Source organism: Monopterus albus, unplaced genomic scaffold (assembly GCF_001952655.1).
Source record: "Monopterus albus unplaced genomic scaffold, M_albus_1.0 scaffold441.1, whole genome shotgun sequence".
Taxonomy (NCBI): domain Eukaryota; kingdom Metazoa; phylum Chordata; class Actinopteri; order Synbranchiformes; family Synbranchidae; genus Monopterus; species Monopterus albus.
In genome coordinates, this window is record NW_018128321.1 from 314,684 (window position 1) to 333,530 (window position 18,847).

General features: G+C 42.1%; 1 protein-coding gene across 4 annotated transcripts in view; it reads left to right on the forward strand.

The window, feature by feature from the left end:
* Positions 1-84: 84 nt before the first annotated feature.
* The window catches only part of rcan1b (regulator of calcineurin 1b), a 23,678-nt gene continuing 4,915 nt past the window's right edge, over positions 85-18,847 (forward strand). Inside the window, exons 1-4 of one of the 4 annotated variants that reach the window (XM_020587167.1) lie at positions 85-108; positions 734-872; positions 16,219-16,392; positions 17,926-18,085. In XM_020587167.1, coding sequence (XP_020442823.1) covers positions 750-872; positions 16,219-16,392; positions 17,926-18,085 — 457 coding nt within the window. In that variant the 5' untranslated portion in view covers positions 85-108; positions 734-749. The other 3 variants (XM_020587166.1, XM_020587165.1, XM_020587168.1) reach the window with 3 other exon arrangements.

The following is an 18,847-nucleotide window of genomic DNA, read 5'->3' on the forward strand; positions in this document are numbered from 1 at the left end:
GTATGAAGAATTGGCAGAACACCGGTAATACACCAGTTAAGCAACTGGCAAACGCCAGCCGAAGAAGAAAAACAAAAAATCAGCTGTCGATTTTATTGGGACTAATGGGCAAGTGTCTTAAAAAATAACTGGGTTTATTTATCTGCAAGAAACCGGACTCATATTAAGAATTTAAGAATAATGTAAAGCAACAGTCGATGGCGATAAAGCTCCTTATAGTGGCAATTCGCCAATAAAACGAAGAAGAAGCAGCTACTTTACGTAATTTCCTTTATCCTTTGTGTAATGCTAGTATTAACAATATTCAAAAGGTGTATTTGCAGTTAAGATTAGACAGTACTGCGTTGTTTCAGTTTAAGACAGTGCCTACTGCCAAACGACTTCCTTCGCTAAGTAAGCCTAACTAACTTCACTAACTGCCCGCTTGTTTAACATTATCACTTCAATTTCTTGGTTAGCATAACTTGCTAGCTTTCCAGCTTGTTAGCATACTTCTGTTTACTGCTGGAGGAAATAACCATAGAAAGAGCTGTTTAACTCCACATTACAATCAAATAACGTCTATAGCTGTATTGGTGTGTAAGGCAGGAAGCACACTGTTAGCCACTACCTTAACTATAACAGCTAAAAAGGCACAGATAGTGCTGTTAGCCAACTAGCGTTAAGTATTGTTCTGCTGTGTTGGTTTCTGCTATGCAGAAGTTGTTTTGTTTTTGTGTTTTCAACTGTTTAGATAACAGTCAGTCGTGATGCAGCAGATGGAGAATGGCGCCGAAGAGGAAGAGACAGTAGGTGTCCAGTTTACCGATTTACCTAACGCACTGGTAGCCTGCAAAGTGCCGGAGGATTTGTTTAATGAAGGCAGTCTGAAGGTAAGAGTAAAATGGTGTTGTGTGCAAGGTGTTCCATCTTAGAACGTTGTCGTTTTATTACGCTGCGAATGTTTTGTTGTACTAGATGCATGCGGCTTGTATTGGTGAAATACGTTATTATGGGTGTGAAGTTGCCCGTCAAGAATGACCATATATGCCTGCATAAAACATGTCCATTTGTTCATCGGCCTTAGTGCCCAGTCAGGTGGCCTCTGATTGGATTGTGAGCAACTTGTCTATCAGAGATTTTTATGTCACACCATTTCTGTTTTAGTATTAAACCATCTGTACTTTATGGTGACACTGGATTTAAAAGCTTTTTGTATCAATTTGATGAAAACTGACATCCATGTCTGGTTGTTACTTCTACAAAGGCGTTCGTCTTTATCTTTTAATCTATTAACCCAGTCTTCAGAAGAGTCCAAAATCATGGCAGATTGATTATAGCAGTGGGAATGGAGGTTTGAACTGACACTAAGTTGGCTCGCTCAGGTGTTTGTTTCTGTGTGCATGTTTGTTGAGGTGTTAACAGTCAGGAGCAACACTGAATCTTTTCTTGGTTTCGGTAATCTCTTCACATACAATCTTGAAGGCACTGCTTAAGAAAAGCCCCCTTTTATTTCAGGGCTAACCTGTGGAGAGATTCTGTGGGCCCTGACAAACATACTCATAGCTTATACATACCTGCATACAAACACAACTAAGTGCTGGTGCACACTCAGGTAGTTTAGCAGCTGCACGCATACACAGAGCAGTGACAGGAAGCAGTGTTTGGTGGTGTACTATAAGGGTTTGCTGATGTTGATGGAAAAGGAAAAGCAACAGAGCAGAGGTGCACAGGTGAAGAAATTATTTGTTTTCTTTCCCTTCTATGATCCTGCAGCTTTGGGCTGGGCATCTGCAATGGTCTGAGGGTCAGTTGCTTCATGTGGCAAAATATTCCACAGACGGTGTGTGAGTTCTTGAATTGATGGAAACTGTTGTTTTGATTTGGTCAGTGGAATGATCTTATGTTAAGATGGCGAGGATCATTTACACATATGAAGGAAGACATCTGCGAACAGAAAACACAAGATAAGCAGTATAGGTAATAGATGGATGGATGCTTTCATTGTTCTTCATGAGGACTTAAATAGGTTTATTCATTCTTTATCCAAGTGAAGTTTGGTTCAAGCACTGATAGTATGTGCAGTGGACATCGCATCACCACATCCCTCCGATAAGTTAAGCCAAAATAGCCTGAATATAGAGGCTGCCATCTTGCCTTTTTGCAACCAGATTTTGGTCAGTGGAGTGATGGCATCAGACTGACAATCAAAGCTGTCAAAGCATCTGAATACACCCCTTTTTTATTATCAAACTTATTAAGTCAGAATCAGAATCTGCTTTATTGGCCAGGTGTGTCGGATACACGAGGAATTTGATTCTGCTACAACAGCTCTCAGTGTGTACATACATGTCAACAAGCAAGGGAATGTGTATTAGGAAAAGAGATTTTAAAAAAAAGGTAAGATTAAAGTACTTATAAATAGACCTGTAGTACTTAGTAACACCTCCTCTGGCAGATATCACAGCTTGCAAACGCTTTTCATAGCCAGCTAAAAGTCTTTCAATTCTTGTACTTGGGATCTTCTCCCATTCTTCCTTGCAAAAGGCTTCTAGTTCTGTAATATTCTTTGGTCGTCTTGCATGCACAGCTCTTTTAAGATCTACCCACAAATTTTCAATGATGTTTAAATCAGGGGACTGTGATGGCCATTCCAAAACCTTCAGCCTGCGTCTCTTGAGGTATTCCATAGTGGATTTCGAGGTATGTTTAGGATCATTGTCCTGTTGTAGAAGCCATCCTCTTTTCAGCTTCAGCTTTTTTACAGATGGTGTGATGTTTGCTTCCAGAATTTGCTGGTATTTAGTGGAATCCATTCTTCCCTCCACCCGTGCAATGTTTCCTGTGCCACTGGCTGCAACACAACCCCAGAGCATGATAGATCCACCCCCATGCTTAATAGTTGGCAAGGTGTTCTTTTCATGAAATGCTGCTCCTTTTTTTCTCCAAACATGCCTTTGCTGATTGTGTCCAAAGAGTTCTATTTTAACTTCATCAGTCCACAGCACTTGTTTCCAAAACGCATCGGGCTTCTGTAGATGTCCTGTTGCATACTTCAGACGTTGGATTTTATGATGGGGACGCAGATACGGTTTTCTTCTGCTGACTCTTCCATGAAGGCCTTGTCTGTGCAAGCATCGCTGCACAGTGGAACGGTGCACCACCACTCCTGAGTCTGCTAAATCTTCCTGCAGGTTTTTTGCAGTCAAATGGGGGTTTTGATTTGTCTTTCTGACCAGCATACGAGCAGTTCTGTCCGAGAGTTTTCTTGGTCTTCCAGATCTCATCTTGACCTCCACAGTTCCCCTGATCTGCCATCTCTTAATTACATTTCTTACTGTGGAAACTGCAAGCTGACAACGCTTTGCTATCTTCTTGTAGCCTTCTCCTGCATTGTGGGCATCAATAACTTTCATTTTCAGGGTCTTACACAGCTGCTTAGAGGAACCCATGGTTGCTGGGTGTCCGCAAGTGTGTGCCCAATGTTTGAAGAGTCAAAGTATTTGTACAGCTTTGAAATTGGCATTTACCAATGACAGCTGTTGCTGTGCATCAGATCTAACGAGCTGATTAAGGTCTGATACCTTGTGAGAGACTTTGAGACTCTGGAACTCTTAGGGTGCCCAAACTTTTGCACCATGCCATAATCATGTTTTTATTTTTTATTTTTGTTCAATTTATGGCATAAGAAGTAACTATGCATCACTGTTTGCAGAAAATATTGTGCATTTTTTCCATTTCCAAGAGAAACTGTGTTAACATCTGTTCAAATAAAAAATCACCAAAATCTGTTATTTATCAAGGGGTGCCTAAACTTTTGCATAAGACTGTACATATATATATATATATACACACACACACACACACGCAGGTCTGGGTTCAACGAATCTTATATATCGTATATTTACAGGTATTACACTGAGAGTTTATGGTCCAGACATGCTGTCATGGGCCAAGTGTTCATTAGAGTGACAGCCAGGGGGAGAAACTGTCCTTGTGCCTGGTTGTCTTGGTGTACAGTGACCTGTAATGCCTTCCAGAGGGGAGGAGTTCAAACATTATGCCCAGGGTGTGAGGGGTCTGCAGAAATCTTCTCTGCCCTCCTTTTGACCCGTGAGGTGTACAGGTCCTTCATGGAGAGCAGGCTTGTATCGATGATCTTTTCTGCAGACCTGACTGTTTGCTGGAGTCTGTTCCTGTCCTGTTTGGTTGCTGAGCCAAACCAGACAGTGACGGAGGTGCAGAGAACAGACTTGATGATTCCTCTGTAGAACTGTATCAGCAGCTGCTGGGGCAGGTCTACCTTCCTGAGCTGGCGCAGGAAGTGTATCCTCTGCTGTGCCTTCTTGATGATGGTCCTGATGTTGGACGTCCACTTCAAGCCCTGGGAGATAGTGGAGCCCAGAAACTTGAAGGTCTTTACTGCTGATACAGTGCTGCAAAGTATGGTGAGTGGGGGTAAGGTGGGGGGGCATATCCTGAAGTCCACTGTCATCTCCACTGTTTTGAGTGTGTTCAGCTCTAGGTTGTTGTGACTACACCATAGGACTAGCTACTCAACCTCCCGTCTGTAGGCTGACTCGTCACCGTCTCGGATAAGACCAATGACCGTTGTCATCAGCAAACTTAAGGAGCTTAACAGAGGGGTCCTTCGAGGTGCAGTCGTTGTTATAGAGTGAAAACAGTAGAGGGGGAGAGCACACATCTTTGGGGGGGCACCTGTCCAAGTGCTGGATGTGGTTTTCCCCAGCCTCACCTGCTGCTTCTTGTCAGTCAGAAAGCTGGTGATCCATTGACAGGTGGGGGCAGGAACAGTGAGCTGGGTCAGTTTGGAGTTGAGGATGTCCTGGATGATGGTGTTGATTACCAGAGAAATGACCACTTCTTTACAGATCAGCATGATAATATCTACGAAAAACCACAGAAGTCACCTCTGGGGAAAATACATTTGATTTGTACTTTGAGTTTTTATTTTCACTCATGTCCCATCTATAAACATGGAGTAGGTAGGATTTATGACCTATACTGCAACCAGCCACCTGGGGGCAATCGACTCTAGGTGGCTTTACATCTGGGAGCTGTCACAATGTCCATCGCATTAAGGCTGGGTTATTAATTGAATTTTATCTTAAATTCCCATTTTAGTTTCCAGAGTTTATGAAAATAGAATAATCAAGCTAAAACAATTATTGTGCCACACTCTGTTTCACAATGATGCGCTTGTTTTGTCTTGTTATAAATCCAGCGCACCCCTTCAGCGCTGTACAGTGCGAGCATCGTTTGTTCACATCGGAAGAAGTGAAACGTGAAACATTACTCAAGTTGACAGCATCTAAGCTCTCTGTACGTTCAATAAAACCTCTGAGTAAAATGTCAATAAGAGTAACACCTGCTAAATGAGCATGAACTTGTTAATGTCCCATTATTTTAATAAAAATCCAGATTAAATATGTGCGACTACAGTTTTCAGCACAGTGATTAGCATTAGTTTTCTTGCACAACACGATGAGGTTAAACATGAACGGATAAGAAACAACAATCCTGCAAAAATTGTGAAAACCAAATTTACCAGGTGACCTGAAGCAGACAGGTTTTAGGCCAAAAGCCAAAATCTGTGTTAATTGTTGTTGATTTGTGAGTGGGAGATCTGTGGTTATTTTGAAATTGTCGCTATATTTAGTGGTAGAGCTGGAATCGGCGCATGTCATCAAGCTCCAAGCTTTTTTCCCTGCTCAGTTATGGAATTTTTGTTAAAGCCACAAGGAGACCTGTCAGTAAAATCAGTTTTTCCCATAACATAATTCCTGTCTCAGTGAAAGTGGGATTTGTGGTAAGACAGATCACATAACTGTTCAGATCTGGGAGTTGAAAAATAACTATTGTGTCATTGGAATTTTACATGTAGGAACTGGAACCCACCTAAAAATACAAATGAGGATTTTGGTCAGAGTGGGGAAAGAACATGGAAACACGGTGCTGAGCCATAGTCTAGACATGATTTGGTTTTTAAAAAGTTTCACCTTTGCACTGGAAAGAAGAGCATGGTTCAGAACTAATGTAGCAGCTGAATAGTAACAGAACTGGATCCAGTCAGATTTGTCCTAAGATTTGTTCCTATGTGCATGTGTGTTTTGTGGCATGTGCACACCTGTCTTTATGTGTGTGTGTGTGTGTGTGTGTGTGTGTGTGTGTGTGTGGACTGCCTGTCTCTCTAGTGGGGGAATGAAAAAAAAGGGAAGATGAAACAACATCAGGATGGAAAAACTGCAGTGCTGGGTGTGCACATCCACTCATAGAGTGGCCACAGCAGGGTTGAGGTCTGGAGATGATTAGCACCTACATGCACATACTCACTCAGTAATGTTGAACATCAACAAACAACACTTGCATGACAGCGTCCGTTTTGCTAGGAGGCTTTCACTTTATTTTCCATTCTGCACACATGCACGTTTGTTTTTATTCTTTGTGGAGCCTTTACATTAACTTACATTCATTTTCTGGATGCTTATCTGAGCCTTAACCATAACTACTGTGTGCCTAACCTTCAACCAAGTCAGTTTAGTGACTTACCTGGTGTGTGTCAGCATCTGGTCCCCACAAGGAAGGCTGAGTCCCCACAATGAAAGTGTTTAAAAAGGTTTGGTCCTCACAGTTGCAGTAGATGCCACATAATAGTTTGGGATGGGCATTTTCCAACCAGACCAACTTCTAAATAGACCCAGTGGGACACTGCAGTCTGTGCTGCCTGTCACCTTAGAGTCAGAAGATCCTAGGGTTAGGTTTCTTCAGTTGCTTCAGTTTCCTTCTCAGAGTCCAAAGAGCAGGTCAATGGGTAGCCTGTTCCTGTGTTATATTGATGGTTCAGATTGAAAAAATCTCCTCCCGTGAGATAGATAAAGTATTAAATAAGAAGATTGTCAAAAGCGCCATTCAGTCCAGTCAGTTGTTGTTGGTCACGAGGTACCGTCAGTCAGTCTTTCTGTCAACCCACAGTCAGTCAGCGTTCACCCCGGCCCCCGGGGCCGGGTCTACGGTACACTTTTAACGGTAGCATTCTCATCCCCTCTTCTTCCTCTGCCTTAAAACCCCTTCAGGCTCACTCTTTTATCCGCAGCTTTCCTTAGGCTGTTACGTCAAATTCTGAACTTAGCTTCCGGTCTCCAGTTTTAGGAGATAACACCCTGAGATGTACTCAAAAACAGGAAACATCTTGGCCAACTTATATAAGCTCATTGTTCAGCTCACATGAACTTAATGAACCCATAACCACTATTCTATTATATAATCCATATTAACATGTAACTTAAACCACTACACTAATGTCCGCTGGGATTTGTGATGGATGGATGATTTCAAGGTCAAAGTATTTATCTGTCATATGCACAGTTAGCTGTTCATTATTTTTATGGACAGAATTTCTAGACGCAGCCAGGTAATGGAGGGTGTCTGTTTTGGCGACTGCAGAATCTCATCTCTGCTCTTTGCGGATGATGTGGTTCTGTTGGCTTCATCAGTTCAAGACCTACAGCGTGCACTGGAGGGGTTTGCAGCCGAGTGTGAAGTGGCAGGGATGAGAATTAGCACCTCCAAATCTGAGGCCATGGTTCTCAGTCAGAAAAAGGTGGATTGCCCTCTCAGGGTTGGGTGCGGGCAGCTCCCTCAAGTGGAGGAGTTTAAGTATCTTGGGGTCTTGTTCATGAGTGAGGGAAAAATGGAGCGGCAGGTTGACAAACGGAACGGTGCAGCGTCCGCAATAATGCGGTCTCTGTACCAGTCCATTGTGGTGAAGAAGGAGCTGAGTCATAAGACGAAGCTCTCAATCTACCGGTCGATCTACGTTCCTACCCTCACCTATGGCCATGAACTTTGAATCATGACCGAAAGAACGCGATCGTAGATACAAGCGGCAGAAATGACTTTCCTACGGAGAGTGGCTGGGCGCACCCTTAGGGATAAGGTGCGGGGCTCAGTCACCCCTGAGGAGCTCAGAGTAGAGCCACTGCTCCTCCTCGTTGAGCGCAACCAGTTGAGGTGGCTCGGGCACCTCTTTGGGATGCCCCATGGACACCTCCCTGGTGAGGTATTCCGGGCATGTCCCTCCGGGAGAAGGCCTCGGGGCAGACTCAGGACACGTTGGAGAGACTATGTCTCCCGGCTGGCCTGGGAACACCTTGGGGTTCCTCCTAAGGAGCTAGAGGAGGTGTGTGGGGTGAGGGAAGTCTGGTAGGCTCTGCTTGGGCTACTGACCCGGTCCCGGATGAAGCGACTAAGAAGGATGGATGGATGAACAATTAGGTAACGTGTTTCGCCGTACAATGAAACTCTTACTGTGCTATCCACATGAATGCCACAATATGAACACAATATAATGCAGAGAGAATATATGCTATGTGGGAGCCATGGAGTGCAAATACTCTTGCAGTGAGTGTGCAAGATATGTATGTAAACGGTACAGATGGAATTACATGAGGTAGATCCTGAGTCTAATGGCAGTCGGACAAAGAGTTTTTCAGTCTAGAAGTCCAGCATTTCACACTTCTGAGCCTCCGACCAGAGGGCAGGGGTATGAACAGTCCGTGCTGGGAGTTGTTGGGGTCCTTGAGGATGGAGGCAACTTTCCTACACACTCTGGGGTGGTAAATGCTCTGCAGAGAGGGCAGCGGAGTCCTGGTGATCTTCTCCACAGTCATACCACTTTTTGCAGGTGCTTGCAGTCCATAGCAGTAGTGCTGCCATACCAGATGGTGATGCAGCTGGTCAGGATGCTCTCGACAGTGCAGCTGTACAAGTTGCTAAGGATCCTAGGCGCCATACTGAATCTCTTCAGGAAGTACAGCTGCTGTTGGGCCTTCTTGACCAGCTGTGCGGTGTTGAATGTCCAAGTGAGGTCCTCATTTATGTGGACGCCCAGGTATTTGAAGCTGCTCACCCTCTCCACTTCGAGCCCCCAGATAAACAGTGGCTGATGAGATCTCCTCTCCTTATTCATGCCCACTATCATCTCTTTTGTCTTGTCTGTGTTGAGGCTGAGATTATTGTTCTCGCACCATGACACCAGACCGGCCACCTCCCTCCTGTAGGCTGCTTCGTCCCTGCCAGTGATGTGACCTATCACTGCGGTGTTGTCTGCGAACTTTAGGATGATTTTGTCTTTGTGGGATTTAAAGATTTAATTGACATTTTTGTTTGTGTAAACAGGTTTTAAGAATATTTTTAGGACTTTATGCACAGAAACACTGAGTAGAAATGGCTAAAATAGATGTGACTGTTAAATAAGCTACTAATTTATGGTAGATTGCTTATAGCTTGTCTGCTGCATCCCAGTTTACTGGACAGTGGTAATTGGACACCACAAATGTAGCCAGCTATCATGTACATTACATTTTGACCAAAAATAACCTTTTGTGCACATTGTAATAACTCAGTTTTTATGATTTTGACATTTTATGCACCATACACAAAAAATTAAAAATATAATTAATTTAATATATCACCTACAGTGAAATACAATCCTGGAAGGCCAGTTTGTCTTACAGGATTACAGAGTTTAAAGGCTTATTGGGCACATCAAATCAAATGCTTATCAGTAGTGTTTTATAATGTTATAAGGTAGGATTTTATCATGGTGGCAGTCATTTGTTCCTCATTGTGAGCATTGCAAGGTAAACTGTAGAATAAACAATAGAAATACACATTAACGATACAAAGTAATCTGCCAGAAGTGTGTGTTTGCTCATGTTTCATTGGTTAATGCCATATTTCTGTCCAAGAGAATGACGCCACCTGCGATCGTTTAACTAGTGGATGATTTTGTCAAATTTTTGCTTTTTGTTAGTTTTGACCATTTTAGTTTTAACCTAGTTTTAGTAAATCAAAACTAAATACATTTTACTCTAGTTTTTGTAATTTTGTCATTGCATTTTTAATATTTACTGTATTCTATACTTTCTTTGTCTTGGGTTTTGTACAATTACCATGGTCACATGTTGTTCCCATCTATGGTGACATTTCTAGAAAATGATTTTATTCACGTATTACTCACTTGTTACTTCCCACTTCTGGATTTTGGTGGTCAATGGTCACAGTGACCCAGTGTTCGTCCCATTCTTGTAAATTTGACTGGTTGGCAGAGGCATACAACTGTTAAGTGGTAATTCTAGTTCAAGCGTATTTACGGGAATTTTCCAGAGTTTGCAACCACATTATGTAGCTGAACTGTGGAATGTTGGCCATGTATAAGGGGAGATACTGGTCTCTATTGGAATACATTCCCACTGGCAGCCTGTCCACTGTACCCTGCTTTTCTCCCACTGCATGCTGGGATGTGCTCCAGCTCCCTTTTTTCAAGAAGATATTTTGACTTGTGACAGAAAATATACCCAGGTCATCAATTGGCTGCATAGCCTGGTCTTGTTTTTCCAACTGCACTCACCCCCATACCTCCACTTCAAGCTTCTTCTGCTGTTAGTACCTCATAAAAGCATGCTATCAGAATGCATAGTTTCCATGATCACCGCTTTTCTTCCACCTCTTGCTTTTTATCCCTTCATCCCTCCATTCTGCACTCTTCCTACCAGTCATGTCTCTGTTTGCTTCTGCTTTTTTCTACCTTATTTGTCCAACAGCTGTGCTCTGTCTTCGTCTGCCTCTGTCTCTCAGCCTCATCCTTATTTACAAAGACGTATATTTTCCACATCTTGCTTCATGCACTCAACAGTCGAATGATGTCTTTGGTATATGTGTGAAAGGCTCATTGTTACATTCAACAAAGGATTTTTGTCTCTTTGTTAACGCAACAGAAATGTGCTCATTGGTGATGTCATTTTTTTCCAGTCACAATTTCTCCCTCTCTACATGTACACATATGCACACACATTGGCTTTCTTTCTGTTTGATTAGTCAGCAGTCGCTAGTATCCGTCAGTAGAACAATATGACGGGGAAACAAACAGGTCACCCCTCCCTCTTCCACAGTCGACTGGTTTGCAGTGAATGAGCAAATGAATGAGACTAGTATGAGGAGAGGGAGGGGACTGTGTAATGCGTCATCGGCTGGCAGGGGCTCATTTAAGCAGCTGTAGAGCAGAGGGATAGGGTGAGCTCTGAAGAGACTGAATGACATTTTCAGATCTCCACACCCAAAAATCTGGAAAATTCCTTCAGCTTGCAGGATGCTGCGGAGCTATTCCACCGAAACCAATTGAGGGAGGCAGGAAAAGTCTGAATATTAATGGAGTGTTGCAGCAGCTGATCAGCAGAAACTGATCAGATAACCTTGGAATGTGGGTTAGGAGGTGCTGACTAAGGTCACTTTAATATAGGGTAGTGTATCTCTAACATTGTGGCCCAGTTCACTGTGAAGATAAAAGAAGGTCCACGTGTACAGAGCCAGAGCTGGAAAAAAGCCAAACTGTTTCCTGTCTGGGAGCATCTGTTGTTTCCTGCTCACCTATCATCCTGGGGAAGGCAACGCTTCTCCGACCCTCCCGATTCCCCCCTTCCTCATCTTTATCATCATCATCATCGTCCTCGCCACCGTTAAAGTCTGTTTCAGCATCCAGTCGTGCCCTGACTTCAGGTATCAGGTGGAAAAGGTTTTGGCTCTCGGGATCGCCCATCATGCACATCAAGACCACCAAGAGTAACCACTACTGCCTGGTCGCCTCAGTGACTAACCAGGAAGTGTTCAACCATCCTGAGGCACAGGTAAGAGTGGTGTCTGCTTCTGGTGCTCCTTGCCAACAAGATTCTTTGAAAATGTTGTCTATTCAGAACTGTGCTTTGTCGTTTTTAGGGTTCAGCCCACATGGGCTACAAATAGTGGCTACAATAGTATTTTTAGGAATGGAAATTATTTATCCATATAGATGAATCTAGGCAGGGATGACATATATTTTAACTGTAGAAGTATACCATTCATCATTCTTAACCCTGTGGAATGTTTATGAGGTCCATCTATCTAAAACTAGTGTAATCTCATACAACAGTCCTGCCATTAATGCTACCTTCATAAAGATTCTAGTGTTCACTTTAGGGAGTAGCTGCTTAGAGAGGAACATTGTAAACATTTGTTGGACATACAATAATTCACGATGCTGTTGTTGTATTATGTTATTTAGTCAGCCCTCTCTGATATAAATGGGGTAGAAAATATTAGAAACATCTTTGTTTACCCTTTATAATAAATATGAAATTTATCTAAAATCAGTAGTGAATTGACAGCAACATGATAGCTCCCAGAAGTGAGGCCACTGACTCGATGGCCTCCTAGTGGCTGGTTTCAGTATAGGTCATAAGTCTCGTCCCCTCCATGTTGGCAGATGTGACATGAGCCAAATCAAAACCCAACAAAACAAATATTATTCTTGATATTTTGGCTTCGCTTTTGCCTAGATCAGGGAATTGGTGATGCATTGTTCATATTTATACAGTCCATGACTGAAATTTGAATGTCAGGTTTTGGAGGATTGCACTGAGGTAAATGCATTCAATCTTTTAACTTATGATGGCACACATTTGAAGTTATAAGATTTTGAGAACTCGTTCTTGTGTCACACATGTTAAGTAAATTTAAAGCGGTGAGAGCTGCGTCAATTGTGTTTAATGTAGACTTTGTGATGCCAACTAAATTAATTCAGACAAACCATCCCAATTTAAAAGATCATTTAATATTACAATTATTCTGAATAGAGTAGTATTTAAACAGATAATCTTGTAGTTGGGGAAACAGAGAACAGAGACTCTCCTCCTGCAATGTGATAGATAAAGCATTAAATAAGAAGATTGTCAAAAGCGTCAGTCCAGTCAGTTGTTGTTGGTCACGAGTCAGTCTTTCTGTCAACCCACAGTCAGTTGTCAGTCTCCCCGGCCCTCTGGGGCCGGGTCTACGGTACACCTTTCACGCTAGCATGGTCTCCTCTCCCTCCTCCTCTGCTCTAACCCAGCTTTTTATCTGCTCGCACTTGCACAGCCCTCCATGGCCTGAGCCATGAAGACGCGGTCCCATGCCAGCTACCCACACACACCTTCTTCCGAGCATTGTCTAAGCTGTCCAGTACATGAACTTCTAGGTCGCATTGACCTGGCGCACATTTCCTTTTTCTAAACCTGAACAGAGCACATGAACAGTTCACATAAGGCTGCAGCTACAGTATATCCATTCCTTATCTGAGGAGGAAGTCACTCAGGATGTTGACCCATAGGTTAAACAAAGGGGACACAGCCCAAGATATTCTTGCCTGTGCCAGAAACAGATCAAGCTTCCGTACACACTTAGCGCAGCCTTACATCCTTGCACAACTAGTACAAATAATATCTAAATATGAACTACATACTGTTCTATTACATATTACCTCTGGAACCTTGTTTATTTTCAACCACTAAAATGACTTGGATAACGGGGTTTTTTAGTGACTAGGCCTTGACTCGGACTTGAGACCTGACTCGGCTACAACACTGGAGTGAAGTCCCTGTTTTATTTCTAAGCCAGTGAGTGTATGTTCACACATCATACATGTAACACTAATAGTTGAGACATGAGAACACTGCCATTTAACCAATCAGGACAAGAGCCCTGTAAACTCACCATTAATTTCAGTTCTTTTTGTTATTTATAGAATTGAAACCATTAGTAGGTTAATTAATCAGTCTATCGACAGAATATTGTTTGGCCAAACACTGGAAGATGTCATTGTGCACTCTCAGAAATATAATGGGTATTGCTGTTTTGTGGACTTTTCAAAGGTGAGAGGCTAATCAAGTCAAAATAAGTAAGTTGCAGCCCTATTTGCTCTAGACATTCCTCCTGTTTTATGCCTCCAAGCTGGTGATAGCCCCTGCTTGAGGCATGTTTTTGGGTTGTTCGTCTGGCCTATTCTCATGAAAGCGATTATCTCAGGAACTCCTTGAGGGAATTTCTTAAACGTCCACTTGGACTCAAGGATGTACTACGCAAAGGTCAAAGTCAACGTGACCTTATGCCTTTCCATTCTCTATAGTGGCCATGTGGAGACGAAACTGATATTCATCTTCTCATCTGACTGTGAACAGCAAGCAATTGTGTTTCCAAAATATTTGTAACTGCATCATGTTTTTGAACTAGTTGGATGAGACATGACAGGTTGTAACAAGGGCTGTTTGCATCAAGCAGCCACAGTGAGAAAACGGCAATTATTTAAGATGGGGTAATTTTGTGGCTGTGCTGTGCAGACATGATCATTATGCAGGAAAGCCTACACTTCGGTACATGTCTGGGTTCTGCAACAACTTAGGATTTGTCTTGTTGTCTACACACTGACCTAATGGGCCTAATAGATGGTTTCTGCAAGGCCAGGTGTTTTATTAGATAACTCAACTGGTGTGTATGTACATACAGTGGGTACGGAAAGTATTCAGACCCCCTTACATTTTTCACTCTGTTATATTGCAGCCATATGCTAAAATCATTTAAGTTCATTTTTTTTCCTCATTAATGTACACACAGCACCCCATATTGACAGAAAAACACAGAATTTTTGACATTTTTGCAGATTTATTAAAAAAGAAAAACTGAAATATCACATGGTCATAAGTATTCAGACCCTTTGCTGTGGGGCTTTGGCTGGGCCATTCAAGAACAGTCACGGAGTTGTTGTGAAGCCACTCCTTCGTTATTTTAGCTGTGTGCTTAGGGTCGTTGTCTTGTTGGAAGGTGAACCTTCGGCCCAGTCTGAGGTCCTGAGCACTCTGGAGAAGGTTTTCGTCCAGGATATCCCTGTACTTGGCCGCATTCATCCTTCCCTCGATTGCAACCAGTCGTCCTGTCCCTGCAGCTGAAAAACACCCCTATAGCATGATGCTGCCACCACCATGCTTCACTGTTGGGACTGTATTGGACAGGTGATGAGCAGTGCCTGGTTTTCTCCACACATACCGCTTAGCATTAAGGCCAAAAAGTTCTATCTTGGTCTCATCAGACCAGAGAATCTTATTTCTCACCATCTTGGAGTCCTTCAGGTGTTTTTTAGCAAACTCCATGCAGGCTTTCATGTGTCTTGCACTGAGGAGAGGCTTCTGTCGGGGCACTCTGCCCTAAAGCCCCGACTGGTGGAGGGCTGCAGTGATGGTTGACTTTTTACAACTTTCTCCCATCTCCCGACTGCATCTCTGGAGCTCAGCCACAGTCATCTTTGGGTTCTTCTGTACCTCTCTCACCAAGGCTCTTCTCCCCTGATAGCTCAGTTTGGCCGGACGGCCAGCTCTAGGAAGGGTTCTGGTCGTCCCAAACGTCTTCCATTTAAGGATTATGGAGGCCACTGTGCTCTTAGGCACCTTAAGTGCAGCAGAAATTTTTTTTTGTAACCTTGGCCAGATCTGTGCCTTGCCACAATTGTGTCTCTGAGCTCTTCAGGCAGTTCCTTTGACCTCATGATTCTCATTTGCTCTGACATGCACTGTGAGCTGTAGGGTCTTATATAGACAGGTGTGTGGCTTTCCTAATCACGTCCAGTCAGTATAATCAAACACAGCTGGACTCAAATGAAGGTGTAGAACCATCTCAGGGATGATCAGAAGAAATGGACAGCACCTAAGTTAAATATATGAGTGTTACAGCAAAGGGTCTGAATACTTATGACCATGTGATATTTCAGTTTTTCTTTTTTAATAAATCTGCAAAAATGTCAAAAATGTGGTGTTTTTCTGTCAATATGGGGTGCTGTGTGTACATTGAGGAAAAAAATGAACTTAAATGATTTTAGCATATGGCTGCAATATAACAAAGAGGGAAAAATGTAAGGGGGTCTGAATACTTTCCGTACCCACTGTATGACGTATTCATAATTTCACACGTTGCCATCTCAAGTGTTTATTAATAGGCTTCGATTAGCCATCGCTGTTGTGTACTCTTGAAAATGGTACCTCAGGTCAGCAATCTAGTTCCTTTTTCTCCCTTGATTAGCTTTTATAACAATAATTGGACATATGAAATTGAGGCCATAGCTCTCCCTCTCTGCAAGATACACACAGGCTTCATGTGCTTCCTGAGTGTAAAGAAATATAGTCTTTTAGCAGGGGCTATTTTTATAGTTTATTCTTAGGGATTTGAAATCTTGTACCATTTTTTACGGTTGCCTCAGGTTCACAGTGTTTAGTATTTTTAAACGAGAACAGAAAGAAGAGCTGAATGGAACAAATTGGTTGGAACTGGAGGAGAGGTCCTATCATCATTTCAGTCTCCTCCCCTTTTCTTCTCTCTTTTCAGGCTACCTTTGAGGCCTTGTTCCATTCTTTTGACCCAGAAGTACAGTTTCAGTACTTCAAGTCTTTCCGGCGGGTCAGGATCAGTTTCAGTGATGCTGTGGCTGCTGCTGAGGCACGACTGCGACTGAATAAGACTGACTTTGGTGGCAAAGAGATAAGACTCTACTTTGCCCAGGTAACGACTTAGAAATTCATCTTTTTCATCCTTACTGCATTGATCTAAAAGGGTCCACTGAATTCAGTGTGGCACTTTAATCTCTCTTGTGCCAGAGGAAAGCCAAGGCAGTTTGCACCATGTGTTGAAACCTTTTTCACTCACCTTTGGTTGTCATTTTGTTTGGAACCCCACAGAGTTCAATATTAAGTGGTTAATAAATTTAAGTATGAAATAATCAAATGAATAGAATTTAGGCAAATATATTTTTCATGTCACTTTTCACAACAGGATTGTCATCACCCCTCCTTCACCTTTTAGCCAGTCATATGCTTGATTTGAGAACTCAGCTGATAACAAATCTAGCCAGTTAGCTTCTGTTAGCTAGAGCTAGCGCAAAGTAATTTTCAATCGACTAACTAGAAGCAGCTGCTTTAATTAAATGGTGCACACAAAGTATAACTTCTGTTTTTTATTTTGCTTAACAAGCTGCCTGTGTAGCCAAGTTCTGTGCTGGTATTTAATATTAAACACTTTTGCAGAGATGCTCACAAGTCATTGTTTGCAAGTCCAAGTCAATCTCAAGTCCCTTATGGTTGTGATGAGCATCCTGTCATCTGCTACATGCTGTCCAGACTGCTTAGAACACTGCCTTGGTATATAATAATAAGGATAATCACCTTTATTGGCCAAGTATGTTACACACAAGGAATTTGTTTCCGGTACAGAACCGATGGCAGCCATCTGCGGCGCCACCTCAACTGATGGCTCTAACCATCGGAGGTAATGGGGGGGTTCAGTGTCTTGCCCAAGGACACTTCAACACGTGGACTGCAAGCACTGAGATTCGAACCTTCAACCTTCTGGTTGGGAGATGGCTGCTCTACCACCGCACCACTGTCGCCTCCCCTATAACCCAGTGTATATCTAAGAAATTCAAAGCATATGCTATATTATCACTCTATCTATTAGCATACAGTATTAGCATTGATTATTTGTTAGTGTTTGGTGTATGGTATACACTATATAAAAATATGGATATTGAATGTTGACCTGTGTTATTACACATGGTCTCCATCTAGTGAAATCTTATCTACTGTAAATTAACACATAGCTGTAGCCTCTCTAACCCAGTGTATTGGTAATTTAAGACTCCTGTTACATGGCCAACAGTAAATCTGTAACCTGCCTGTAGCCCATGTTAATAATAACATGGTCTTTCTCTGTTAGCCAGCAGATGGTGGCAGCAAAGTGTGGGTGATTAGTTACTTAGTCATCTCTGTAGTCATTGCAAAGCCAGTGAACAAGTATGACAAGCAAATACTCTTTCATCTTTTCAAAATATTAAGTGAATACCAGTCTAATAATTTAACATCTGTTGTTATTCACAAAGTGTGTCAGTGTGGGTAACTTGACAATGAGTCACAATCTGGAGTTCCCATGTCTGCACTTTGGGGCTTAGTTTTTTCAGACACCTTCATTCAAAGTTGGCTAATGTATTTTATTCAAATGACTTCTCACTAAAACTCACATAAGCCATTTTTTTTCTTCTAGTCTGTTCACATAGGGAGTCCTAGGCTGGAGCCTCCCAAGCCAGAGAAGCAGTTCCTGATCTCCCCCCCTGCATCCCCTCCAGTTGGCTGGGAACAGTCTCAGGACGCTACACCAGTCATCAACTATGACCTGCTGTGTGCTATCTCAAAACTAGCACCAGGTATATTGCCAAGAAAAGGTTTTCAGAGATGTCTTTCTTGCAAGGTGTGGTTCACATCAGCAGATACTTCTTTTAACTACAAAATTGCATTTTCTGAAGAAAATGCATAAGGATGCTGAGTGCTCAAAAATCGCCCTGAAAATACTGAACATTTTGACACCTGAATGCTTTTGCTAGCTGAAAGTATGCTGAAGTTGGAATTTCCCCATTTATTTGAATGGAGCAAGATTTTCAAAATAAAGCTAAATATTTCAAGAGTATGAAGTTTAGAAAAATTCTGAAGAGAAGCATGAATGTCCTTGAAGAGCTGAACATTTAGTACCTGAATGTATGCTGAAGTAAAATTTTCCCATTCATTTAAATGGGGCAAAACTTTCAAATTAAAGCTAAATATTTCAAAAGTATAAAGTTTTGAAAACGTCTGAATAGAAGCATGAATGTCCTTGAAGAGCTGAACATTTGGTACCTGAATGTATGCTGAAGTAGAATTTCCTCATTCATTTGAATGGGGCAATATTTTCAAAATAAAGTTAAATATTTCAAAGTATGAAGTTTATAAAACTTCTGAAGAGACGCATGTTTGTCCTTGAAGAGTTGAACATATTGATAGCTGAAAGTATGTTGAAGTAGAATTTTCCCATTCATTTGAATGGGGCAGGATTTTCAAAATAAAGCTAAATATTTTAAAAATTTGAAGTTTAGAAAACTTCTGAATAGAAGCATGAATGTCCTTGAAGAGCTGAACATTTTGATAGCTGAAAT